The sequence below is a fragment of the Rhinatrema bivittatum genome, chromosome 5, assembly GCF_901001135.1.
Source record: "Rhinatrema bivittatum chromosome 5, aRhiBiv1.1, whole genome shotgun sequence".
Lineage (NCBI taxonomy): Eukaryota > Metazoa > Chordata > Amphibia > Gymnophiona > Rhinatrematidae > Rhinatrema > Rhinatrema bivittatum.
In genome coordinates this window covers 24,076,863-24,102,504 of record NC_042619.1, presented here as the reverse complement: position 1 = coordinate 24,102,504, position 25,642 = coordinate 24,076,863, and the positions used below count along the sequence as shown (strand labels likewise).

The following is a 25,642-nucleotide window of genomic DNA, read 5'->3' as shown; positions in this document are numbered from 1 at the left end:
GAAGACGACCTTGGGAAAAGTCCGCTGGTGGTTGGCAGGGGTACATATGGGGGAGTGAGTTAGATGCCACGTGGTTTGCGGAAGAAAGCGTTTGCCTGGAGCTTGCAAAGCAAAGTTGAGATACATCCTAGGATACCGTGGGAGCTCGGAAACGTTCTGGTGGGTCTGCTGAAGGATCCGTCCAATAGGTCCTTGGAGACAGGCATGCTTGCCACAAGTTTGGGGGGACGAGCAGCTCTGGTCCCTCCTCAGACAAGGTTGGAAAGCGCAGGCTGTTTAGCCTCACCTTGGCTGGTGGGAAAGTTCATGGAGACTCTGCTGAAGGAAAGAACAGTGAACTACCTTCAATCCAAGGCAGCATGGTTTTACCAGCGGCAGATTCTCAATGAAGACCGGCCCGGGGGATTCGCCGCCCAGGAGATACCACGTGGTCTGCCGAGTGCGGCTCGGTCACGGCCGCGCTCGGCAGACCACATGACTAGCGCGACCGGCCCACCGGGGGATGCCCGATTCCCTGAAAGGCCAATCTGCCCCTGGGTTTTACAGAGCACGACTGTGCCAAAATGAATCCAATCCATTTTTTTTTTGGATTGGGCAACTAGAGAATTAGATCAAGGGCCTGCACTCGATGTGGTTTACTTAGGTTTTCAGAAAAGCTTTTGATTCTATCCTGAATAAGAGGCTTTTGAATTAAAGGAGCAGACTAGGAGTTGGCTCCAGGCAGTGGGAGACTGGATTGGAAATGGACTGATAAATGGCAGAGGACAGTGCTAAATGGAATCCAACCTGAGGAGAGGACGGGGTTTAGTGGAGTTCCTCAGGGACTGGCTCTGGGGCCACTTTTGTTAAATATCTTTGCAAGCAATATTACGGAGGGGTAAGAAGGAAAAGTTTGTCTTTTTTGCAGATGAGACTACAACAGAGCGGACATTCCTGAAGGATCAGTCAGAATGAGACATGATCCAAGAAAGCTTGAGGAGTGGTGGTATATTTGTCGGCTAAGATTCAATGCCAAAGACGTGCAGTCATGCATTTTGGAAGCAGAAATAGAAATGAGCTCTATGTGATGAGGGGCGAGAGGCCGATGTGCACAGATCAGAAGAGAGGTCGCAGGGTGATTGTGTCTGATCAGCTAAAAGTGGCAAAGCAGTGCGACAAGCTGGTGACTGGGGCCAGAGGGATGCCTGGCTGCATAGAGAGAGGCATAACCGGCAGGTAAAAGGAGGTGATAATGTCCCCCATACAGGACAATGGGGAGGCCTCAGCTGGAGAAATATGTTCAGTTCTGGAGGTTATATCTCAAAAAGGAGAGAAATAGAAGTGCTCCAGAAAAAGTCAAACAACATGGAGCGACGTCTACATCAAAAGAAATATGAGATGAGGACCTAAATATGTACACCAGGGCTTCCCAAAACTGTGAGTCGGGACCTTAAATGGGAGTCACAAAACTTTCAGCTGGGAGCCTGTGAGCTCGCACTGACTCACAGGCCCCCATGCTGACTTTCACTACTAATGCTGCTCCCATTATTGGCTCCTGATAACTTCTCAATCAGGCCGATACAGTACAGTGCGCTCCGGCAGAGCGCACTGTTAAACCGCGATTGGACGCGCGTTTGACGCGCTAGGGTTATCCCTTATTCAGTAAGGGGGTCGAAAACGCGCATCCAATCCCCCCAAACCTAATAGCGCCCGCAACATGCAAATGCATGTTGCGGGCGCTATTAGGTATTCCCGCGTGATTCAGAAAGGAAAATGTGCAGCCAAGCCGCACATTTTACTTTAAGAAATTAGCGCCTACCCAAAGGTAGGCGCTAATTTCTCTGGGCACCGGGAAAGTGCACAGAAAAGCAGTAAAAACTGCTTTTCTATGCACCCTCCGACTTAATATCATGGCGATATTAAGTCGGAGGTCCTGAAAGTTACAAAAAGTTTAAAAAAAAAAAAATTTAAGTCGGCCCGCGGCTCGCAGGTTGAAAACCGTACGCTCAATTTTGCCGGCGTCCGGTTTCCGAACCCGTGGCTGTCAGCGGGTTTGAGAACCAATGCCGGCAAAATTGAGTGCCGGCTGTCAAACCTGCTGACAGCCGCCATTCCTGTCCAAAAAGAGACGCTAGGGACGCGCTAGTGTCCGTAGCGCCTCTTTACCGCCGGCCCTAATTTGAATACTGAATCGCGCGCGCAGGCCACTCTCCTGCACGCCCGCTCTCCCGCGGACTTTACTGTATCGGCTCGAATGTGAATTAAATTGTCTGACTTGTAAAGTGTTATGCTATTCAAACTCCTCATTTAACTTATCGAGTTCAACATAAGATGTATACAATAAAATACAAAGAGGTCCATATTGAAAAGCGATTTAGATGGATAACATAGTAGCTCTCCAATTAAATGGCTTATCTGGCTATATTCAGCCTCTATCTAGCCAGATAAGACAGGGTAGGCAAGAGGCATTCTAGGGAGGAACAGAGTTAGCCACTTAAGTTAACCGGTTAATTCTGGTTATCTTCTGCGGCTAACTGATCGAGCTATAGGATTGTCTAAAGTTAGCCAGTTATACCTCAAAGCACTTCATATGCAGTCGCATGGGTTAGCTGATAAAATGGTTACCGTATATTCCCAGGATTTGTTGTTTATTCCATCCCGACAAGATTATCGTCTTAGCAGAATAAGGTCAAGGGCATCCTTGACTACAGCTCCAACAATGTGGAATACGCTACCCAATTATTTCAAATTTAGGAAGCTGCTGAAGGCTGAATTGTTCAGAAACGTTTATGGTGGGGGAGAATTTTAAAGTTGCAGATGGCTCGGGAAGTGCAATGAGTTTGTGTTTTTACTGTTTATTTTATTGCTTTATAGTTTGTGCTATGAATTATGTAAGTTAATTTGTAATCTGCATTGAATAATTTGGATAAAGTGGAACAGAAGATGTTTTAAATAAATAAATGAAGTTTACGGCAGGCAGTAACTCGTCAGCCAGTCCGAAACCTTCGCTCTTCTCGGCAAGAACGTCTTAGATTACCCTCTTCTAAAGAGATTATTTTTGAGCAAACAGCTGGCACCAGCTTTTCTTTTCTTGCTCCCTCAACTTTGGAATTCGTTACCTTTAGATTGATGACTTGAAAGGGATTATTTGAAATGTAGGAAACTACTGAAGGCTTGGCTGTTTTCCAATGTTTGCTGTACTTAGTTATTTTAATTTCTTTGATTATTTTTTTTGAAAACTATTATTACTACAAGTCAAGCGTGACATACAGGATAACCTCTTACAACAAGCATTACATTTTGTATAGAACATTTTGATTCCCAAAACCCCACAAGCCACCCCCTATTCAAATCTATGCTCCAGATGCTCCAGAATGTTCCAGATGCTCCAGAATGCTCCAGAATGCGGCAGCCAGAATCCTAACCAACACCAACAGAAGTTCACACATCACTCCCATACTATGGAACCTTCACTGGCTGCCAATAAAATATAGAATGCTGCACAAGGCCCTCACCACAATTCATAAAACCATATACAATCAGCAACAACTAGACCTCCAGATTCCTCTCAAATTATATTCATCCTCAAGACCTATAAGAGAAGCGTACAAAGGTACCCTGCAAGTTCCCCCAACGAAATCCACGTGACTATCTTCCACCAAAGAACGAGCATTCTCTACAGCAGGTCCAACTATCTGGAACAATATGCCCTCGAACTTTCCGAAAAAAACTTAAGACCTGGCTCTTCCTCCAGGCCTTCCCCTAACTTTCTAAGCCATTAATTGTCAACCGGACAGGACTCTGCTTTACCGGCTAACGCCCCGCCTTGTTTAGACATTATAATTAAGCCGCTGTTTCTTTTGTTTCATTGCCTTTTCCAGTTCTCTTTAGTTACACTGTCCTTTACCTCTGACTAGCCTAGCCCCCAAGTTATCTACCCTTGTTATATGTAACTTCCGCTTCTAGTTAATTGTTCTTGTTTAAGTTATACCCTTTGTTACATGTAAACCGATCTGATATGAAATTTTTTCATGAAGGTCAGTATAGAAAAGTGTTAAATAAATCAATCAATCAATAAATAAATAAATAAATAAATAGCTATGTAAGGAAGATTTATGTCCAGTCCCAGTTGAACTGACTTGACATGACTGGACAAACTCATATAGCAGAATGTGGTATATCGCTCAGGACTGTCCAAAGAAAGGAATCAATAAAAAGAAGTCCAGATATTCCAAAAAACCATGGACTTCGCTGTACTTTGTTGTACCTTCAACCTGTATCCCATCATTAAACATCTATCATGTGAAATGACCTCATATCTGTAGAAGGTGGTTCATTTGCTAACCACTAGAGACGGTAACTTTTAAACAGGCACGCTCGTTTCCCGGCTCGCGCCCAGGGACACAGCCATTTTATAGCCTATGTGCGTATATGCGCTCATGTTATAAAACAGGCTGAACACGTGCACATGTGCGCGCACATTTTAGTGGGTGCACGCAAATGACATGTCTACGGCGTAAGTGGGGGGATTTTAATACACACGCGCGCCAACACAATTGCCTGTTTTCCCAGTTCGCCCAGGCAAGGGATAAGGCTTCCAAACCCCCCCCTCGTTTAATAGCCCTCCTTCCCCCGTTAGCCCTGACCCTTAAAATGCCACTGATCTGTGTACTTTTTTTTGGTTTTATGACTTACACGCCGCCATCCACAGCGGAAGTAAAGTTACACGGCAGGGTGCCCTGGCATGAGCTTGGGCACACAAGACTTTACGCGCTGGTTTCAATGTGAAATCCAGAAACGCCCATGTCCTGCCCCTTTTTGGAAAAAAAAATTGTGCGCACAAGAGATGTGCGCTTACACCTTTTAAAATTCCCTCGGCACATGCCGGCCCAACATATTTGCGTATCCCTGGTTTTGGCACGCGTCAGGCTTTAAAAATTCACCTTTAAGCATAATCCATCGCTTGGCCAGACGGCATACTTTTATCGAAAACTTCCTGTGATTTTTACTCATCGATTGACCCTGGGAGACTTATCCCTTCAAAAGGCTGCCGATAAACAAAACTGCTTTTTCGTCATCAGAAAAACCACGTGTGCTAGCCCTTCCCAAAAGTAAGGGATCTTGGGACAAATCTATAAACAGTGATACAACGGCGCTTGAGTCAGGTTGCATTTGAGATACTTTAAGAAGTTCACAGTCTTTATCTGAAAGGCTCTGCTTGGTGAAATTATCTTTCTATGTATTGTATTGTGTTGTGTTTCCCTGAGACGAATGTATAATAATTTAATTAAAATCAGTTTCCCAGTTAATTTATCCCTGTTCTATGTAATGCATTTGTTTATGCTCGTTTTGTTTCATTGTAAACCGATCTGATATGTTCTTTTGCACATGAATGTCGGTATAAAAAAGTTCTAAATAAATAAATAAATAAATACACATTCACTTAAAATCTCTTCATCTATTACGATCGCTAAATCTCTATTCCAAGCTGTGGCAAGAGTTTGATAGATTTTGTATTCCTGGGGTAAGTGTAAAAATGTATACGAGTCATGAAAATACGCACCAACACATTAAAGGGAATTGTGGACAATAAAGCCTGTTTCTCTGATTTTTACAATTATTTTAATTAGATTGGTTTCTTACTCTGTTCTGTTTATAGTCCACTTTTTATTAATTTGATTGTACTTATATTGGAGAAATTACTTATCTGACAATTTTGTTTTCCTTAGAGTAGACAGAAGGACCCAGGAGCAGTGGGGTTTGTGCTCCCCTGCCAGCAGATGGAGATGGAGAAAGCTGACGTCACAGTACATATAGCCCTACAGTGACGCCAGCCTGCCAGTATTTACTTCAAAAGGAACTGTGGACAGACTAGCAGAAAACTTCATTAAAGACAGGTAACCCGAACTGTATTCAACCAACCATAAATACTGAACTCATATAAGGTTCTAGGTACCCCAAGCTAGGGACTGGATGAACACTTACCAGTAATCCCTTGGGACCCAGAGCCCCACAGGAGGACCATCGATACACTCATGTGGCAGCCAGGGGCTGGATGCCGAGTCCATCTACACTAAGGAAAATGAAATTATCAGGTAATTTCTCCATTTCCTAGCGTGTAGACTGATGAACACAGGACCAGTGGGATGTACCAAAGCTACTCCCCAACAGGGTGGGAGGCTGCCCGCGGTCCAGTCAACACCGCACGTGCATAGGCTGCGTCCTCCTGGGCCTCCACATCCAGACAATAAAACATGGAAAAAGTATTTAAGGAGGACCACGTTGCAGCTCAGCAGATATAGACAGGAGACAGACAAACTTCCATCCATGACACTGCCTGAGTCCTAGTGGAATGGGCTCTAACCTGAGTAGATAATGGCTTTCCAGCATCCACATATGCGGCCGTGACCAACTCCTTAATCCACTGAGCTATGGTAGCCCGTGAAGCCAAAGCGCCCTGCCTACTCCTGCCATGGAGAACAAACAGGCGATCCATCTTTTGAAAAGACTCAGAGACTTTCAGTCTCTCTTAGTGTTTGGGTAACTGCCAGGTAATTGCCAGGTTCTTGTGGCCTGGTTTGGCCTCTGTTGGAAACAGGATGCTGGGCTTGAGGGACCCTTGGTCTGACCCAGCATGGCAATTTCTTATGTTTTTATGTTCTTAGATACCGAAGACAAGACACTTAACATCCAAGGAACACCAAAGGCAAAACTCCTACGCATCCCTGACCTTAATCAGGGACAGCAAGGAGATGGACTGATTCAAATGAAAGTCTGAGACTACTTTGGGCAAGAAGGATGGAAGAACACGCAGCTGTAACACCCCCGGAGTCACCCGAAGGAACGGCTTCCAGAAAGACAAAGCCTGTAGAACACAGACTTCAAGGTCAACAGCTGTAAGGAAAGGCTACACAGTGGTCAGAATGTAGGGACCGCCATAAAGTCCAGCACCAAATTAAGACATCACAAAGGAATTGGTAACCTCAAGGGAGGCCTAAGATGCATCACTCCCCTCAAAAACCTGGCGACATCAAGATGAGATGACAAAGAAACACCATTCACTAGGCCTCTGAAACAGGCAAGAGCCACAACCTGCACCTTCAAGGATTTAAGGACCAAGCCTTTATTCAATCCATCCTGCAAAAAATCCAGAATGAGAGGGATCTTAAATGAACGAGAAAGAACACCCCACTCTCACACCAGGCCTCAAAAACTCTCCAAACCCGCACATAATCCAAGGACGTGGAGAACTTGCAAGCACGGAGTAAAGTGGCAATCACCACAGAGGAATAACCATGTAATAACAATAACAGTCGAACCCTCTCAAGGGCCAAACCATAAGACAGAACTGAGTCGGATCCTCATGAAAGAACAGGTCCCTGCTATAGCAGATCCATGGGGACTCCACTAGAAGTTGTCTCAAATCTGCATACCACGGATGCCTGGGCTAGGTCAGCTCCACCAGGAGTACTAGCCCCAAGTGGCCTTCGATATTGCGAATTATCCTGCCCAGCAAAGGCCATGGAGGAAAGGCATAAAGCAATCTGTTTTCCAGCCCAACCTGTATGAAAGTGTCTATTCCCAGGGACCACAGATCTCTCTTGGGACATTATGAGAAGTTGCCAGCAGGTCTAGGAACAGAAGGCCCCCAGCAATCCACAATCAGCTGAAATATCTCGGCTGGCAAAACCCACTCTTTCCTGGGTCCAGATTCTCCCTGCTGAGAAAATCTACTCTTTCGTTGTCTTTTACTGCAATGTGAGAGGCCAAGATCATCTGCAGATGACCTTCCACCCAGTCTATCAGCTGGTCTATTTCCTGAGATACTTGCTGGTTCTTGGTTCCTCCCTGGCGATTGATTTAGGCCACCATCATCGCATTGTCCGACATCACACAAACCACTTGATTCTGCAGCCTATGGCTGAACTGCAAGCATACCAGCCGCACTGCCCAGGCTGCCAGGCGATCGGATTCTTTGGCAGTCCAGCGCCCCTGGTTTGTTAACTTCAGACAGTGAGCCCCCCAACCATGGAGACTCGCATCTGTTGCAAGTACCAACCAGGCCGGAGAGGACAAGGGAACTCCCTCTCTCAGATGATGCTCCTGCAACCACCACTGGAGGTAGGAGATAATTTCCATTAGCAAGTGGAGCCGAACCGCATAATCCAGAGACTGCAGGTTCCAACGAGATAGAAGAGAATGCTGAAGAGGATGCCTATGCACCCTTGCCCATGGCACCAATTCCAGGGTAGTCGCCATCAAGCCAAGTACCTGTAGGTAGACCACACCATCGAGCATAAAGTTGTTCATCAACTGAAGCACTTGAGATATCAATCTCTGGATCTGAACTTCTGGTAAGAAACCTCTGTCCTGTCCCATGTTGAACCGGACCCCCAGATACTCCAACAACTGGGCTGGTTGAAGACTGCTTTTGGACAGGTTCACCACCCAACCAAGCTCCTGCAATCAGGAGATCACCTTGTGTGTCACCAGACGGCTCTCTTCATGAGACTTGGCCAGAATCAGCCAGTTGTCCAAATACGGGTGCACCAGGATTCCTTCTTTTCACTAGGCCACCGCTACCACCACCATAATCTTTGAAAATGTCCTGGGAGCAGTGGCTAGACCAAAAAGGCAGCGCCCAAAACTGATAATGGCACCCCAACACCGCAAAGCGTAGAAAGCATAGGTGTTCCAATCAGATGGTAATATGAAGGTAAGCCTCTGACAGATCAAGAAGCTCAGAAATTCCCCTGACTGCACTGCCATTATCACAAAGCATAAGGGTTCCATTCGAAAATGAGTCACCTTCTCATGACGGTTGACCCTCTTGAGATCCAGGATGGGATGAAAGGAGCCTTCCTCCTTGGGCTCAACAAAATTAATGGATTATCGCCCCATACTTTCTTGAGACATGGGCACCGGAACCACAGCACTCAGTCTGATGAGCCTTTGAAGCATGAACTCCACTGCCTGCTTCTTCGGCGGGGAGTGGCAAGGGGACACCATAAACACATCCCGAGAAATACTGTGAAATTCCAGGGCATACCCTTCTCATATCACCTCCAGGACCCATCAGTTTGACGTGATCTCGACCCACCTTCGATAAAAGAGAGAGATACACGTCCCCCTATTTGCTGCTCTGAAAGGTGAGTCGGCAAACTTTCATTGTCAAGCTCGGGAAGGTCCACTCCCAAGTCCGCTCCTCTCTTGGGCTGTCGGGGACAAAAAGACTGAGACCTACCGAAAGGCTGAGTCTGCTGACAGATCATCCTTGCTAAAGAATGGAACTCAGTCCCTCCCTTTTAATATAAGAACTTAAGTCTGGCTCTCATTGGCTAGAAGGCATATGTCATGGGAGCCACATCTCCCTAAGAATTTGGACAGAGTAGAGGCAGTGCAGAGGAGGGCTATCAAAATGGTACAGTCTGCACTATAATTCCCAATGAACTGAGACATAGTGGGGCTTTCAGTATTTCTCTTGCTCTTCTTTTGATCACGAATCATTTCCATGTCCACATTGTCTGCCCCGTGGAGTTTGGGGTACCATACAACGTTTTTATTAATGTAGGCCTTGGACTTGAAAAGGTTGAGATACACCGATTTAGGCAGACACAGGGATCACAACCTCCTACATCCATAAACGAGCAACAGGGAAGTGATCTTCCAGGTACTTCCAAGTGACCCAGATTGGTTGCCGACAAAGATAGGCTTGATGGCCTTGGAGCATTGTTCTGACCCAGCACTTATGTTTTTATTGTGTTTCCCCATGCGGCAAAGAGCAACAAGACCCTAAAATAAAAAAAATAAAGGCCCCCTCCTCCTGCGTTTTGATCTTTTCTCAGCTAGGCCAGCTTCTGTTGATTGGATTGCAGCAAAATTCTCATCAGGGAGTTCCAGATAGAAGAGGGAATTTTGTTTGTTTTAATTGCTTTTTTTCTGCTAAGAAGGGGGCGCAAGCTTAGGTGAGTAACTGGACCTCTCGGGTTTCTTCTGCAAGATACATCCAGAGAAACGAGTATTTCTGGCAGCTGAAACAGCAGAGTCAGGGCCTCGGGGATCAGATTATAGAATAGCTCTGGTTCAGAGGCTTCTGCTTGGATCCTATTTACTGCCCTAGCAGAGGAGCACGTCATAATAGGTGGGAGGCATGTCTGCCCTCAGCAGAAGTGCTCATTTTAGCTTCTGTTTAAAAATAGTTCAGTCATCTTTCAGCATAAACAAGTAGGCACAGTTAGAAAGATTTGCATGTTGAGCCAGCCTGGTGGCTCAGTAGCATGCAGACGACTCAGGTCAAGTCTTCTGCTCCTCAGGCCAACAAATGCTCTCGAGACAAGGCTGACAGGTCCTGGGGGTGGGGGGAGGGGCAGGGAGTCTCACTCATACAACAGTGGCATCTAGTACCTAAATTTAGCGCCCCGTGATTGCAGAGATCCAGTGGGGAGATGGGGGAGCCTTGGTGTGCGGCCTCCTGCTGAGGTCTCTCACTGCGGTGATTGGGAATAGTGAGTGGGGGGAATAACTCCCAGGTAGTTGCACGTTAAAGCTCATGGGACCATATCCCAGTGGAAGCCAGTTCAACTGAGCTGAAGATCTCAAGGGCAAGGAATAAACTGCCAGGCAAGGGGGGTGGGGGAATCTAGTATGCTTCTTCTAAATCCACCGAAAAGCACATTGACTGTCTGTTCGAAACAAAACCAAAGGACACGCTAATTTCTATGCAACACCAAATCTGATGTTTTAAGTAACGTAGGCGAGCATGTTGATGCTTTGGTATAAAATCTACAGTTTCTGGCAGCACTGCCACTTCCGATGGTGACTTACCCAGGAATGATGAGTCCTGCTGGCTGATGTTTCCCTTTCTGCCCGGTGTTACGACCTCAGCTGGGACCAGGCTTTCAATCTCGGAAATCAGAGCGCCAGATGTTGCATGCCTTCACCATTTGGGCACACTAGGCACTTCCTGGCAGGGACACTGAGGTGCCGGCGGCGGCAATGAATTCACCTCCTTTCGCTGACGGCGGTGCATCCCGATGTACAACCATGGGCCGCCGTGGCAGAGGAAGTCCTTGCTGATCAATCACAGGATCAGGGCTGGGAGACAGCTTTTACTATCCCAAGCCAGCGTGAAGAAAGGGGGAAAGCTCGGGTCCCCAACATGCACCGGGGTCCCTGCAATCTCCAGCGTGACCAAGACCTCCATCCAACCACCCCAATTCTCACCGTGCGACCTCGAGCAAGCCAGTGAATTTCCCTCCCTGTGCTCAGACCTTCATGGCAAGGACTGAAAAAGCCTTTTGTTGTTTACTTTCTGTGGAACTGTGTACTCCGGAAACTTTATAAGAACAAACATCACACAGAAAAGTCCAGTAGCCCTGAAGACAAGTCATCCTCAGGCTAGATCGGGGTCAGCAACATTTTAAGGAAAAGTGGCAACACCCACACACACACACACATATGCACAAACCCCATTTATTTGGAAGACGATGATGTGCAAGCCAGCAGACTGAGGATGGGTGAGTGGGTCAGAGTCTCTCTCTCACTCTCACAGCCTTTATCCCACAGATTTCACCCTCTCACAGCGGCCTCCTCTCTCCCTCTTACAGCCTCTGTTCCAAGGCTCTTACTACCTCACAGCCCGCATCTGTCTCTCCCTCAGCTCTCATTCTCTCTCTGCCTACTTACTCTCTCTAAAACTGGTGGGGGAGGTGGGGAAATCTATTAGTGGTCTCTCTCTCTCTCTCTCTGTCCAGCTTTTTAAGGAGGCACCAACACAGACCAACACACAGGTTCTGAAAATGCCCTGGACCCAACCCGGGCAGAAAGAGCGCACCTGTCATCCAATCCCTATCGTATCCCGGTTGCTGGAAACAGGGGTGAAGGATCCTTCCAGAGGGTAACGAGTGTTTGCTGATTCAGGGCAGGGCTAGGACTGGGACTGGGCTAGTGCCTCCTGTTCTTGAAGCCATGCTCTCTGGCTCTGAGCCGCAGGGTACCCAGCCAAATGTTCTAATATGCCAGGTTCACTCGGGTGAAGGGAAGTGGCTACTGATCCTAGGTTGGATGCTTGGCACGACTGGCTCAGGCTCTGTGCAGAAGGAAGGATTACAAACAATTTGCAGGCTGTAAACCGCACAGCAAATGCCGAGGAAATGATGCCATGGACTGTGCATGGGAGAAACCCCTGCCCAAAAAGGCCTCCCAGTAATCAGGCGTGGGGGCAGGGTGGGATTTTAAATATTTACGATGTATTTTATTGAAAACTCTTTAGAAGACAACAGAAAACAGGTCCACATAAAAGGGAGAGAATTCTGCATTCATCACTCTGCTTCTGACCCCGGCCCAGGAATTTGCGTAAGCAGGGTGGAGACCCAAGTCACTTGAAGCAGCTGGCGATCCTATCGCACGTCCACTATACTAGAGAGGGCCCCTCTCCGGGCAGGCAATTGCTCAGAACACATCAACACTGGCAGAGGGGATGCTATTTACAGGTTAGGTCTGAACTGCACAGAAGGCGGATGTGTGCACTCACACACACACCCATACGCGTACAGAAAATACGTACGTGCACATCCTAATGCACGTCTAGCAGATAAACAAATGCACACAACCCTCAGGAATGCCACCAAAAGCCTATTAACGCCTGCTGACCCCTTGTAGCGTCACTGAGAAAGCAAGCAGTGCTCCATGGCAGGGCATCTCTGGAAACCATCTCCCCTCAGCCGCTGCCCTAAAATCCCCTCGGCCCTTCACTTGTCTCTTCTATGGCAAGCCACGCCCCGGCTCCCCTTTTCTCTGCATATCCGAGTGTTTGCAATCCTCCTCCACCCGCCACCCCCTCCCCTTCCCTGCACCTCCATGTGTCTGTAATCCCCCGCAAACCCCTGGAGGGATTCTGGAGGGCCTAGACGTGTGCACGCGTTCCTGTATCGCACACACGGTTACATACACAGGCCCATCTAAGGCAGGGCTGAGCACACGTTTTCGGCCGCAGCCCCCCCCCCCCCCCCCCTTTTTCCATTCATGCAACTGGTTGGGGCCCCTCGAGATGAGTTACTATAGACAGACAGACACACACACACACATATACACAGGTAGGGTAGTCACCCTGCCAACCACTGGCTCAACAACTCCCATTTTGTTTCTCTTCAAGCTGCTGAAAGGAGTAAGCTCACAAACAAACACGCCTATGTACAAGCACAGACAGGCAGACACACCCCGTACCCAACAGACGGACAGACGGACACAAAGAGAAACAGATACGGACACCCCACGCCCAAAGCAACAGAGCGCCACACAGACACACAGTCACTTTACACAGACGGACAGAAACCCAACACCCGGACAGATGCACCACCCCCAGACAGACCACGTCACACAGACACAGGTCAAAGGGCTGGAAACCTTTTCAACAATCTTTAGGCAAGGGCAGATTATTTTAGGGAGCTGAGAAAAACTCCATCCCACCCTTCCCAACGTTTTGTTTCATTTTTTTTTTACTGTGTTCACTCATTTTTCCTATTTTTCTCTCTTTTTGTATTTTTCTTAGTTTGCTCATTCTCTCATGTTTTGAGGGAAGGCGAAACAGAGCACTCGGACACCAAAACCCCTAATGTTTATTTCTAGATGGTGGGGAGAAAAAACCAAGTTAAATTACACTTTATGACAAATATAGACTCTTGAAAGTGGAAAAGCTAAACACTGGATAATTAATACAAGGGGAGAGAGAGTGCCTAAAACTGCGCAGACACACAGACAGACATCGGCGTGATCAGCCACCCAAGCAAGAAACCCAGAACGGGCAGACAGCTCACAACGTCAACCCCGTTCCTTCCGACGACACGAGTCGCTCTGTAAAAGCAGGACCTCACAAGAACACACCCGGAGCCGCACGGTCTGTTTTCAGCATGCAGGCAAAGCAATTTTAACTACTTGTGAGCTTCAAGTCACAGAGAAGACAATCGCGCTGATGGTCTCATTTCTAGACGGTCTGTGTCTTCTTTCCCCTACCCAACCCCCAACTCAAGCAACATTGCCCTGAGAGCGCCCAAATTCATCAGATCTTGGAATCTGCGCCCGGATGAGCCACCACCAGGCAAGACGACCGGGTGCTGCGGGCTGCAGGAGGTCACGGCAAACCAGCCCACTGTCACGCTGGTGTGGCCGTGATCACCCAACCCTATGCCAAACCACCAGGGAGACACCGAAGTCAGGATGGAAGCCAAAAGCAACAGGCAGATGGCTTCCCTCCCCCCCCCCAAGTCATTCCCTCCAGCCCAGGTACGTTAAAACAAAGAGAGGTCAATTCTCAGACAGCTGGCAAAGCTATTTATTTATTTTATTTATTTATTTAATGTCTTTTTTATACCGATAACCGTTCACACATCGTATCGGTTTACAGTTAAACAGGAACCATTGGGCAGAACCCTTACATATAACATTGCAAACAGGTTAACTTTTGGGCAGGGCCCTTACATAAAATTGAGAACAGCAAAATCACTATATACATATCACCAAAACTATATACAAAAGATAAGTACATAAATAGCCGAGTCAAAGTACAAAATCGATAGGCATACAACGTAATCCGAGAAATAAATCATAAGTCGCGTATCAGATTCTAGGAGAATCACTTATTTAATCAGTAAGGATTTATGTAATGGGAGGTGATGTGTGGTAAGCTTGCTGGAAGAGCCATGTTTTCAGTTTTTTTTTTAAAGTGGGTGTGTATGATTCCAGGCGTATATCAGGAGGCAGGGAGTTCCATATAGAGGGGCCGGCTAGGGAGAAAGCTCTGTTTATAGTGGACGATAATTTGAAAGATTTGATAGGTTGTGCACGTAGGGTTCCTTGGAGGGCAGTACGTGTGGGTCTGTTCGAGGTGCGGGGGAGGAGTGGGGGGTTGATCCAATTCAGGTTAGAGTTCAACAGACTTTTGTGGATGATGGAACAGGCTTTATAGAGAATTCGAGAGTGTATAGGGAGCCAATGAAGTTCGATGAGTGTGGGGGTGATGTGATCTCTTTTTTTCGTGTTTGATAGTATCCTGGCGGCAGCGTTTTGTAGTAGTTGTAGGGGTTTGATATGGGTAGCGGGGATGCCTAGAAAAAGTGCATTACAATAGTCTACCTTAGATAAAATGATAGACTGTAGTACAGTGCGGAAATCAGAAAAGTGTAGCAGTGGTTTGAGTTTTTTTATGGTTTGGAGCTTAAAGAAGCATTCCTTAATGATAGATTTAATGAAAGGTTTGAATGTAAGATGGTTATCAATGAAAACACCAAGGTTGCGAACGTGTGATGGGAAAGTTGTGGAAGAGTATGCAGGTGGGATGTCTGGGAGCGGTGGCCTGTTAGATATAATTAAAAGTTCAGTCTTGCTGGGGTTTAGCGCTAGTTGCATGTCATTTAGTAATTTGTTGATGGCTGAGAGACAGCTATGTGTGTAACTTTTCCTGGATAATCTGCGGGACAGAGTAAGCACGCAAGTCTGCCGCCGGATATACCAGGATAAAGTTAGGTGCATGGATCTTTTTTTCCCGGCCAGACCCGTGTGCGTGACCTTAGCTGGAGCACGCTCGGTACGTGCGTGTGCTGGCTAAAGCTTATCCCCGTTCTTAGAACGCCTCCGTCACTACCCCATTCTAGACGGATATATTTGCGCACAAAATTTAAAGCTGTCGGTGGCAGGAGATATCCAAATCTTGGCATCTGCGTGTGTAACTCCAAAAGCTTAGCTTGACAAAGCCTCTTCTGCATGAGGAGCACTCATAGACCTCTAAAAGTATAAAGCGCAATATTTACCAACATAAAAATAACCATTCGGTGTCTGAATTTGTGGACATAACTATGGTACTAAGGAGCACTGAGAACATGTAGAGCTCACCAAGAAGAAAAACATAGTATTTTACTTTATGCCTATCTGTTGAAGATATCCATAAAGACCCTCAGATTACCTCCCATGCCCTATTAAACCACTCTTAGAAGCCACTGGTTTTAGAACAGTCCTTCAATCGTTAATCCTGACTGGTCTTGCTTACTGTAATTTGGTTTGCCACAGAATACAATAGGTCCCCTACAAATCATTCAAAATACTGCCGCTCTTATGCTCGCTGACTCCAGTACCCGTGATATCACATCACCCCCGTTTTGAAATCACTCCACTGGCTTCCTATATATTGGTGGATACAACACAAGCTGGCAGTAATTATGCGTAACCTCCCCTTGGATTGCAGCTACACTTAATCTCTGTACTCCTGCCTGGGCTTTTCGTTCGTCTAACCAACAGCTTTTAGAAATTCCGTCTCCCCATGTTGTCCGATTAACAGACACAAGCAAAAGCTCATTTGCCATCTCCGGTACAGTCCTCTGGAACCCCCCCCTACCTCTAGCCCTTCGCAGTACAGAAGACTGTAAGGCGTTCGAGGTAGAACTGAACACTTTCCTTTTCAAAGAGGCTTTTACATCAGCTCACATTAAGAGTTCACCTTGACGCCACTTCAGGCCCAGTACCGTTAACCTAGAGGGCTAAAATCTTGCTGTAAATAACACCGCGGGTCAGCAAAATGAGCTTGGGCCTGGACTCAGAACAAGGACCGTGAGTCAGAATGCAGAGAACCCCATGCTGAGCCACAATACTAACGGAGGGGGACGGGTTTCTATCCAGAGGCAGCGCTGAGAACATGGCCGCCAGCAGGAACTCCAAGCCATAGAGCTTGCAGGATCGAGCAGCAGGGAACTCGGCCCGCTAAGGGCCCCTGCTGGCGGGAGGCGAACACTGCCCAGGTATCCTCACAGCTTGTATGTGATTTTTGTATCGCTCAAGTGTTGGGTTTTTGCATTGTAATGGTTCTGTTTTTATGCATGTTCACATGCACCCCCAACCCTGGAGGCAGTGGGTAAAATAAGAGTTGAGCATTCGTGAATAAAAGCTTTCCTCTCGCCCCTCAGGAACGAGGCGATCGGATTCATCCTGGCGTGCCAATTGCTACAATCTTTGGTTCTATCCTTTACAGCCTTCTAGAATCAAAGTGGAATCACCAAGGAGCTCTGCTTCCTTGAGTTCCTCTCCACTAAGTCTTTCGTTAACAGCTCAAACTTAATGCCAGAAAGGTTCACCGCTTCCTCTATGGGAGATTCTCCCCAGGCAGTCATCACTTCAAGCGAAGGGCCGGCCTGGGGCCTCGGTGGCAGTGCTGAGCTCTGCCATGTGGACGGAGCTGGGTTCCATTCCCAGTTTGGTCCTTCTGCCCTCTTTGGGATGCTGCACAGGCTGCGATCACGACCTCTTGGAAAAGGAATTGGGGGGAGTTGGGGGGGGGGGGATCAAAGTCATCGGGCAACATTAACCCCTAGAGGCCCAGATTCATCGCATTTGTCCAGCTAAAGTTTGGTATTTAGCTGGACGAGTGCCAGGATTTGAAAACCTTGCTTGTCTGTCCTCCCCTGACAATAGCTGGATAAGTTTTTAAAGCGGCTGGGGAAAAACATTATCCAGCTAGGTCAGGAACGGGCCAGGGGCATTCCAGAGCGGAGAGGAATTATCCTGCTAACGTGGCCGGATAGCTCTAGGGCGGCCGAAGAGCAGTCCTCAACTTAGGGAGACAGGTTTGCCAGCCAGCGGCCGAATGTGGACCTCTTAGTGGTTGGCTTCAGGACCCCACGAGCCTGGAGGAGTCCTGGTGCCCGGCCCCCTGGTCGACGGCTGGCACTGGAATGACTGGACTACAGTAAGTTGGTAGGGGATATCCAATAGAGGGTAAAAAACCCCCAAAAAAATCCCGGAGTCGTTGCAAATAGAGGCTCGTGGCAGCAGATCCCACCCGGATTCCGATCAACCTAGAAGCCCAGAGGAAGGGGGGAGGGGGAGTCAAGAAAAGCCCCCCCCCCCCCCCCGAAAGAAAAGCATTTACATTCTTTGTCCTTTTGCTTTTAAATAAAGGCCTGAAATGACTCAGCCTACAATACTGGAAGATTTAAGTTTGTGCTTTCATGAACACAAACCCCCCCCCCCCCCATTCATTTGGTGAGATATTTTGACAAACAGCAGCAGCAGCAAACCATCAGAATTGGGGAAAAAAATAAATAACGCCAGCTCGTAACTGGATCTTTGCTGCATTTACCAGCCTCTCGCACTGCTATTGGTATCGTAATGACATAGAAATGGTGCCACAACCAGGCCAGTGCTGCGGAAAGGTCTAATTCTCTCCCCTCCCACCCGGCCCCCAAATAACTCACAGCGTAGTTAGATTACAGGCTCACCAAGGTCAATCTTCCTTCAAACCGCTTAACAGCTTAAGCTGCAGCCAGAAAGAAGCAGGCAAAACAGAACATTTGTTCTTGACCCCATTATGTTTATTTAGTCAATGGGAATGCAAAGCTGGTACACAGCCACAAGTGTGACAACCAGGTTAGGCCTCTGCCCCAGCACTTTTTCCTTTATAGCCCTGCCTACCTCATAACGCCCAAACCTCTTCCTACATCTTTGTCCAGTTGGCTCTTGAATTTATTTTGTGCCGTGGCCATGATGGGCTCTGCTGAGACCACGTATTCTGGAACTTGACTCCCTACCTAAAAGAGACGACCCTCCCCCCCTTTGAAGAAGAAGAAATCTATCCCCCGGTGACTCACATGTGGTTCCGGTAACTATCATTCATGGATTACTTACACAAGGCCACGAGAAAACCTACCCCCCTTCATCTTTGTTCTAAGAAACACCACTGCAGGTTGGACAATCGTCCGGTATACACAAGATCCCTGGGCAGCACTGTCCCTAAAGAGGGGTGAACAGAGGTGACTGCCCTGAGCCCCACACCCTCCTACGGTCAAGCCTCGCCCCTGCGCTCGCCCTTTATTAGTTCTAACGCCCTCTTCTGAACTCTCTCTAGCATTGGGCTTTCCTCTTTTGCGAGTATCCCCTAAGCTGATCTCCTAATTGTACATACTGGATCTCCAGTGCATGCAAATTTATTTCATGAATATTCGGTTTGGATATCCTGAGAACCCTGATCAGCCGCAGGATTCCGAGGACAGGTTTGAGAAGTCCTAATGAGGGCCTTAGAGTGCAGAGGGATGAGATCCGCTCTTTGTTTCCGCGATCTATTTAATGCCTGCCACTCTCCGCATACCCATCCTCCACTTCTTGACGACACTCGGGTCATTCCTTGGTTAGGGTTAAGTGTACTGTTCTGTTTGGGTTTGCTCCTGCTCCTTAGGGCTTTCAGTTCAATCAAAACCATCCCCTACCAGGGCCGTGATATTCTGTCTCCGCTGCACAACTTAAATCAGATCGTTTCGCTAGCAGACAGAGGTGGCCGCTTCTTCAACTCCAAACTTTATTAACAGGAAAACAAGCAGACAGAGTCAGACTGTGCCTAAACCGGAGCAGTCTGGGCCACAGAAATAAGGACAGGTAAAAGCAAGTTTGCTTACCGTTAAACAGTGTTTTCCAGGGTTAGCAGAGTGAATTAGCCCTGCTGTCTTGGATGCAACGACATCCGGCGGCGCGCGGCTCTGAACCTTCTCAAGAGTAGCAGAGCTTGATGCTACTAATAATGGATGAGATTTTGCTTCCCTTCTCTGAATCCTCCATCTCATAAATCTGGAGGAGGTATCTTTCCCTAGGACTTAACACCTTCAGTTCATTCAACGAGTTAGTGAACAATCTTAACTTAGCAGTTAAATGAGATTCTGAATTGTCTCTTCGACCGCACATTAGACAGTTGGTTAAAATGGGATTTTATAAGCTTAAGATGTTAATGCCCTTGCATCACTTACTAACTGAGGATCTTTTTAGATCAGTCCCGTAATAGGGTGTGCTTCCAGTTATTGCAGTATGGGGCCACAAGGATTATATCTGGATCCAAACGCACAGATCACATTCCTCCACTATTGTATAAGCTTCCCTGGCTTCCAGTTAATTAGCGAATGCGGTTTGAAATCTCGAGTTGTCATATTTAAAATTCTGAATTCAGATACTACGTCCTGGGCGGACGTTAAGATCTGTGGATGAAAATCTGCTGCTCATTCTCTCTCTAAGTGATTATAAACTGCAAATTGCACGTAAAAGGGATTTTTCATACATTGCCCTACCATCTGAGATATGTGCGGAAAAGGATATACAAAAGATTTTAAAAAAAGATAAAGAATATATTTTGTTGAAGCTTTTAAATCAATTGCATAATCCTGACATACTGTTTATGATTTTAAATTTATTTTATGTTAATCTGTTGACTATGTCCATTTTTATTTTTTTTTTATGAATGTCTTTTGTAAACTGCTAATTATGGAAACAAACGGTATATAAGAATTGTACCTAACTAAATAAATTATTTGCTATTAATAAAATCATCCCTTTCAGGGTTCTCTCTTCTGTGGAGGACACTGGGCCATTCCAGGCCAAACGCCCTAAGAGTGGATCCTCTCGCATCTGAAGTCCTACGCCCACTACCAGTATGGATGAAGCAGTAAAAGGAGGAATTTCACCAACACTGGATGTCTTGCGAGCTCTCATGCCAATCTGACAGCGTCCACTGTTACTTTACCAGTACAGATAAAACAGAAAAACAACTGCACAAGTGATGTGCAGTAAAGTTAACAATATCGCTGTTTGCCTGAACGAAGTAAACTCTGTATTGCCACCAAATAAACCAAAAAAAAAAAGACCCCTCCATCACAACAACACCCCTGTCTTATGCCCATGCCGTTTACTTCAAGGTTACCCAAGTTACAGTACTGAGCAAACAAATATCTAAGGCCGCATGGTACCAGGAGCCCAAAAGAGGACAAACAGTGCATTTTCACAGTGTGCTCTCCTTTTGAGAATGGAGAGGAGATATGCAGAGAGAGATTTCAGTCACTGAAAGACCCTGGGGACAAAACAAACGGATCACAGTGTAACCAGCTCTCCCCTCTCTCTCTCAGTCCAGGTCCTCTTTCATTTACAGCTACCGTGACTTCTACTGGGCTAGTTCCAAAAAATATTTATTTGCAGAGGCTTCGGGTGTTATTACTGTGCCGAGTCTCACTAAGCCTCAGTGCGTGCGATGTGCTTCATGCAATAAGGGCACCGTGCTCTGCAATAAGGTCCAGACTCCGCTTTTCATTATTGCAACCAATGCTTATAAACAGAGCACATGAAATGAAGTGAAACGTAAATAATTCATCTAAGCCAATTGATCAAATCATCTGTACAATTACGCAACCACTTCTTCATCATCTGTTTCCCCTCCTGCAGTAACTCAAAGTGTCTCATGTGCCACAGACTCCAGGATAAAGCCAACAGTAGTCACTCAATGGAGCAGAAAATCTCAAGGCTCTCCCTAGGAGCTAGCAATGCCCAGCTAAGGAGCCGGAAGGGCTCACATGATCAACACTTTGGCGATTTGATCTAATACAACTTTCTGCCATGGTTTCACGGACCTTTCAAAGCTTAGACAGGCAGGTCTGCTCCACACACTTTCCTCCACTGATTGTTCGGAGCATGCTCCGATCGCTCAAGCCATGACCATGATGAGTGGATCATACCACGGACAATCCATGGTATAATATTTCCGTCTTACTCTCATGCAAGCCATTTGATTGCTTGGTCCATACCGTGCTCATCTGAAAGGTAATTTTTTTCCCGCTGTAATTTGGATGTGAACTATTAGAGGCTGAAAATTAATTTATCCATTTTCTTACCCAGGAAAAGACCTCGATATGCTGCTTCTTACCTATGAGTCTTCAATTAAGCAGGGCAGAAATCACACAAATTCTGAAAAAAATGGCCGATCCAAAGAACCGGCTTCTAAAAAGAAGGCATTTCTCGCCCACCCTCCCCCCTAAACAAAATCTTTTCGCTCAGAAAGAAAACAAAGTGAACACAAAAAATGAAATTTGGCAGAACCCTTTGGTTTCCACCAAACGCTCACCGGAAGCAGACACCATGCAACCCCTGCCATCGCTCCGAAGAAATGACCAACCTTTGTCGTGTCGTCATGTGACCGCTGGTACCGTTTCCAGCGGCAGCCATAGATCCCCGTCAGGCATGACAAACATAACTGGGGCTCGTAGTACTGTAGCGGTTGGTGTTTTACCATACTCTCACCAGCTCTTCAGTACCATCCGCTCATCAGAAATCCATCAGGCCTTGCGGTGCCCTTAAAGAGAGAGAGAGAGGAAAAAAAAAATAAATATATATATATATATATATATATATATATATATATATATATATAAAAAATATGCAAACTTTCAATGGAATTGAAACATTTATCAAACAGTCAAATCACCAGAACTTGATGGCATTCACCCCATTGCTCTAAAGTAACTCTTATATATGAAATTTCAGCCCTGATGCTGGTAATCTTGTAACCTATCGCTAAAATCTGCCTCTGTACCCGAGGGGAGCAAAAATAACACCGATTTTCAAAAACGGCTCCAGGGGTGACCCAAGTAACTTACAGACTGGTGAGCCTGGGAAAAATGTTTTATGCAGTTGTAAAGATATACACACACACCCGTCCTCAGCGCTGCAGGCACAGGATCGAGAAACTCATCCAATGTGCGCCCACACATCTTCACCGGGTCACACCATGCTGCAAGCTCTCCCTACCTGTTTAAAACAAGCAAGGCTTACTATGTACAGAGATCCGCCTCGGTCCACCGAGCCCCGTCTTCATTCTGAAGCATTTCAAGGGGCCCCTGAAGAAGCGTGCCCGGGACTGGATTCCTGCGCGCTGGTTCGCTTGTATTATTTTGGACAATGATACGTCTCTATTCGCCTGACGAATCCTGCCTAACGTGTCGACGCTGGCCCCAGTCGCCAGATGGCAGCCCAATGCATTCAGGCTGGCAGCACAAGGTACCTGCCGTCTCTGCCTGCACGTGCCACAGCAGCTCACTCCGCACGTGCAGGACAAGGCTGCTGAATTAAACCTGCGGCTTATACCTTCTGCCTCAGGGTGTCACCACCAATTATGACGGCAGAGGTAATTACCGTAAATACAGGTTTCCTGAAAAACCATAAACAAAATGTCATATTATCTTGCCGTTCAATTTAATAACTGTAAATTAAGTCAGATTCCCTGCCTACAGCGCAGAAACAAGAAAAAAAACAACAGCATATATAGGGTTATGCACCCTACTGCTCTCCATTATAGGAAAGCAGGTCAACCCTCTCTGACTTTCCAGCAGCTCAGCCCAGTTACTTTTCTTAAGATTGTAGCAACATTACTTTTATATTTTTTTTTTTTTTTTAAACTGATACTTCACATTTCAACGCAAAAGAAGTTGAGCCAGGGATCACGGGGGTTAACATCGAAAATTATAGAAAGTTACTATATCGATGCACCAATCAATGCCTCCAAGGAAAAAAGCCTAGGTATTTTTCAAGATCCCCAGTTTCCCTGCGAGTCCATGGCCACACAAATCTGATTCCTGCTGCAGACTCAAAAGAAAGGACGCACACGCCGGTCCACCCTCCTGCTCTACTTCTAAGCCAGCGCTTGATCCTGCTTCACTGGGCCCAAGTGCTTTTCCTGCGGCCACTAAAACCAGCCCTCACCCCCCCCCAGCTCAGCTCTGCATCCCCAGATCAAGACGTGGGGCGCCCTTCTGTAACCAAGCGCGCCAGCAAGCAGAGGGGGGGAAAAAAAAGTGTACAAGGAAAACAACTGTAAAACCGGCAAGACAAATTTTGGCTTTATGCATATTAGATATTGCAGATCTATATGCAAACCTGCTGCCAAATCTCTGCGATAAACCAGAAGCCTCGAGAGCGTCTCTTTCGTTCACCCAAGATGTGTGTTTTGACGGCGATTACTTGTCTTCAAACATTTGCAGGCCAGCAATATGAATTCTAGTGTTCGTTCATACGGTCTCGCTCGCAAATATAACGAGGTAAAAAAGTTAAAAAAAAATTCTTTTGGAAGTCAAGACAAACAGCGAGCAGTACCATTTCACTTCAGGTTTGTTTGTTTTTCACCACCTGAGATCAAATCAAGAGTTTGATTTATTTTCAACTCCATTTTGCTTATCATTCCCATATTTTAATCGCAGGAAATTGCGGAGTATGTGTTACTGTTCTTCATAATCACCATATGACTCTACCAGCACCGTCCCGTTACACATAAAATACAACTAGCTGGAGATGAACCATAAATAAAAGAACATAAAAAAATAGAGTGCCCCCTAGTCCTTCTGTTATCTGAGAGAGTAAATAACTGATTTACATTAACTTGTTCAAGTCCTTTCATGATTTTGAAGACCTCTATCATATCCTCTCTCAGTCATCTCTTCTCCAAACTGAACAGCCCTAACTTCCTTAGCCTTTCGTCATAGGGAAGCTGTTCCATCCCCTTTATCATTTTGGTTGCCCTTCTCTGTATCTTCTCCAGTGCAACTATATCTTTTTTGATATGTGGCAACCAGAAGTGCACACAGTATTCAAGATGCAGGCTCACCATGGAGCAATACAGAGGCATTATGACATCCATCCTTTTATTTGGCATTCTCTTCTTAATAATTTCTAACAATCTGTTTGCTTTTTTGATCGCCACAACACACTGAGCCGACGATTTCAATGTATTATCCACTATGACGTCTAAATATCTTTCCTGGGTTGTAACTCCTAAGATAGAACTAGACATCATTTAAGTATAGCATGGGTTATGTTTCCCTATATGCACTACCTTGCACTTGTCCACGTTAAATTTCATCTGCCATTTGGAAGCCCAATCTTCCAGTCTCACAAGGTCCTCCTGCAATTTATCACAATCCGCTTGAGATTTAACTACTCTGCATAATTTTGTGTCATCTGCAAATTTGATAACCTCACTCATCGTATTCCTTTCCAGATCATTTATATATATGTTGAAAAGCACCGGTCCAAGTACAGATCCCTGAGGCACTCCACTGTTTACCCTTTTCCACTGAGAAAATTGACCATTTAATCCTACTCTCTGTTTCCTGTTTTTTAACCAGTTTGTAATCCACGAAAGGACATCGCCTCCTATCCCATGACTTTTTAGTTTTCGAAGAAGCCTCTCATGAGGGACTTTGTCAAACACCTTCTGAAAATCCAAATACACCACATCTACCGGTTCACCTTTATCCACATGTTTATTAACCCCTTCAAAAAAATGAAGCAGATTTGTGAGGCAAGACTTCCCTTGGGTAAATCCATGCTGGCTGTGTCCCATCAAACCAGGTCTATACAAATGTTTTGTGATTTTATTCTTTATAACAGTTTCCCGGCACTGAAGTCAGGTTCACTGGTCTATAGTTTCCCGGATCACCCCTAGTGCCCAGCATTCAACTCAAATACACTATAATATGTAGGCCAGAATGAAAATAATAAATAGGTATTAAAAACAATACAAAGATCCATAGTATCAAGAAAGAATATTTTACATTCTAGAAACAGAGCCTACGGCAACGGTTAAGAACCATTAGGCATATCCAGTCTGCCCAATGTGTTTCCTTTTGCAGTGCCACTGACCCCAGCTGACCTCTGGCTTTCTCCTCACTTCTTCACAACTAGGGATCCTCTCTGCTTACCACCCTCAGGCTTTCTTCATTTACATTCATCACCACCATTGCTACTGGGAGGCCGTCCTATGCCCTTTCTGAGCAAAACAAAAATCTTCTATCTCCTTGTTGCCTCTTGTTGTACAACTTACTTT

General features: G+C 46.2%; 1 protein-coding gene across 3 annotated transcripts in view; it reads right to left on the bottom strand.

The window, feature by feature from the left end:
- Positions 1–25,642, bottom strand: part of GDPD5 (glycerophosphodiester phosphodiesterase domain containing 5) — a 424,914-nt gene that overhangs the window by 255,469 nt on the left and 143,803 nt on the right. For all 3 annotated transcript variants that reach the window (XM_029602145.1, XM_029602143.1, XM_029602144.1), the window contains exon 2: positions 21,941–22,117. In XM_029602145.1, coding sequence (XP_029458005.1) covers positions 21,941–22,057 — 117 coding nt within the window. In that variant the 5' untranslated portion in view covers positions 22,058–22,117. The remainder of the gene's footprint in view (positions 1–21,940; positions 22,118–25,642) is intronic.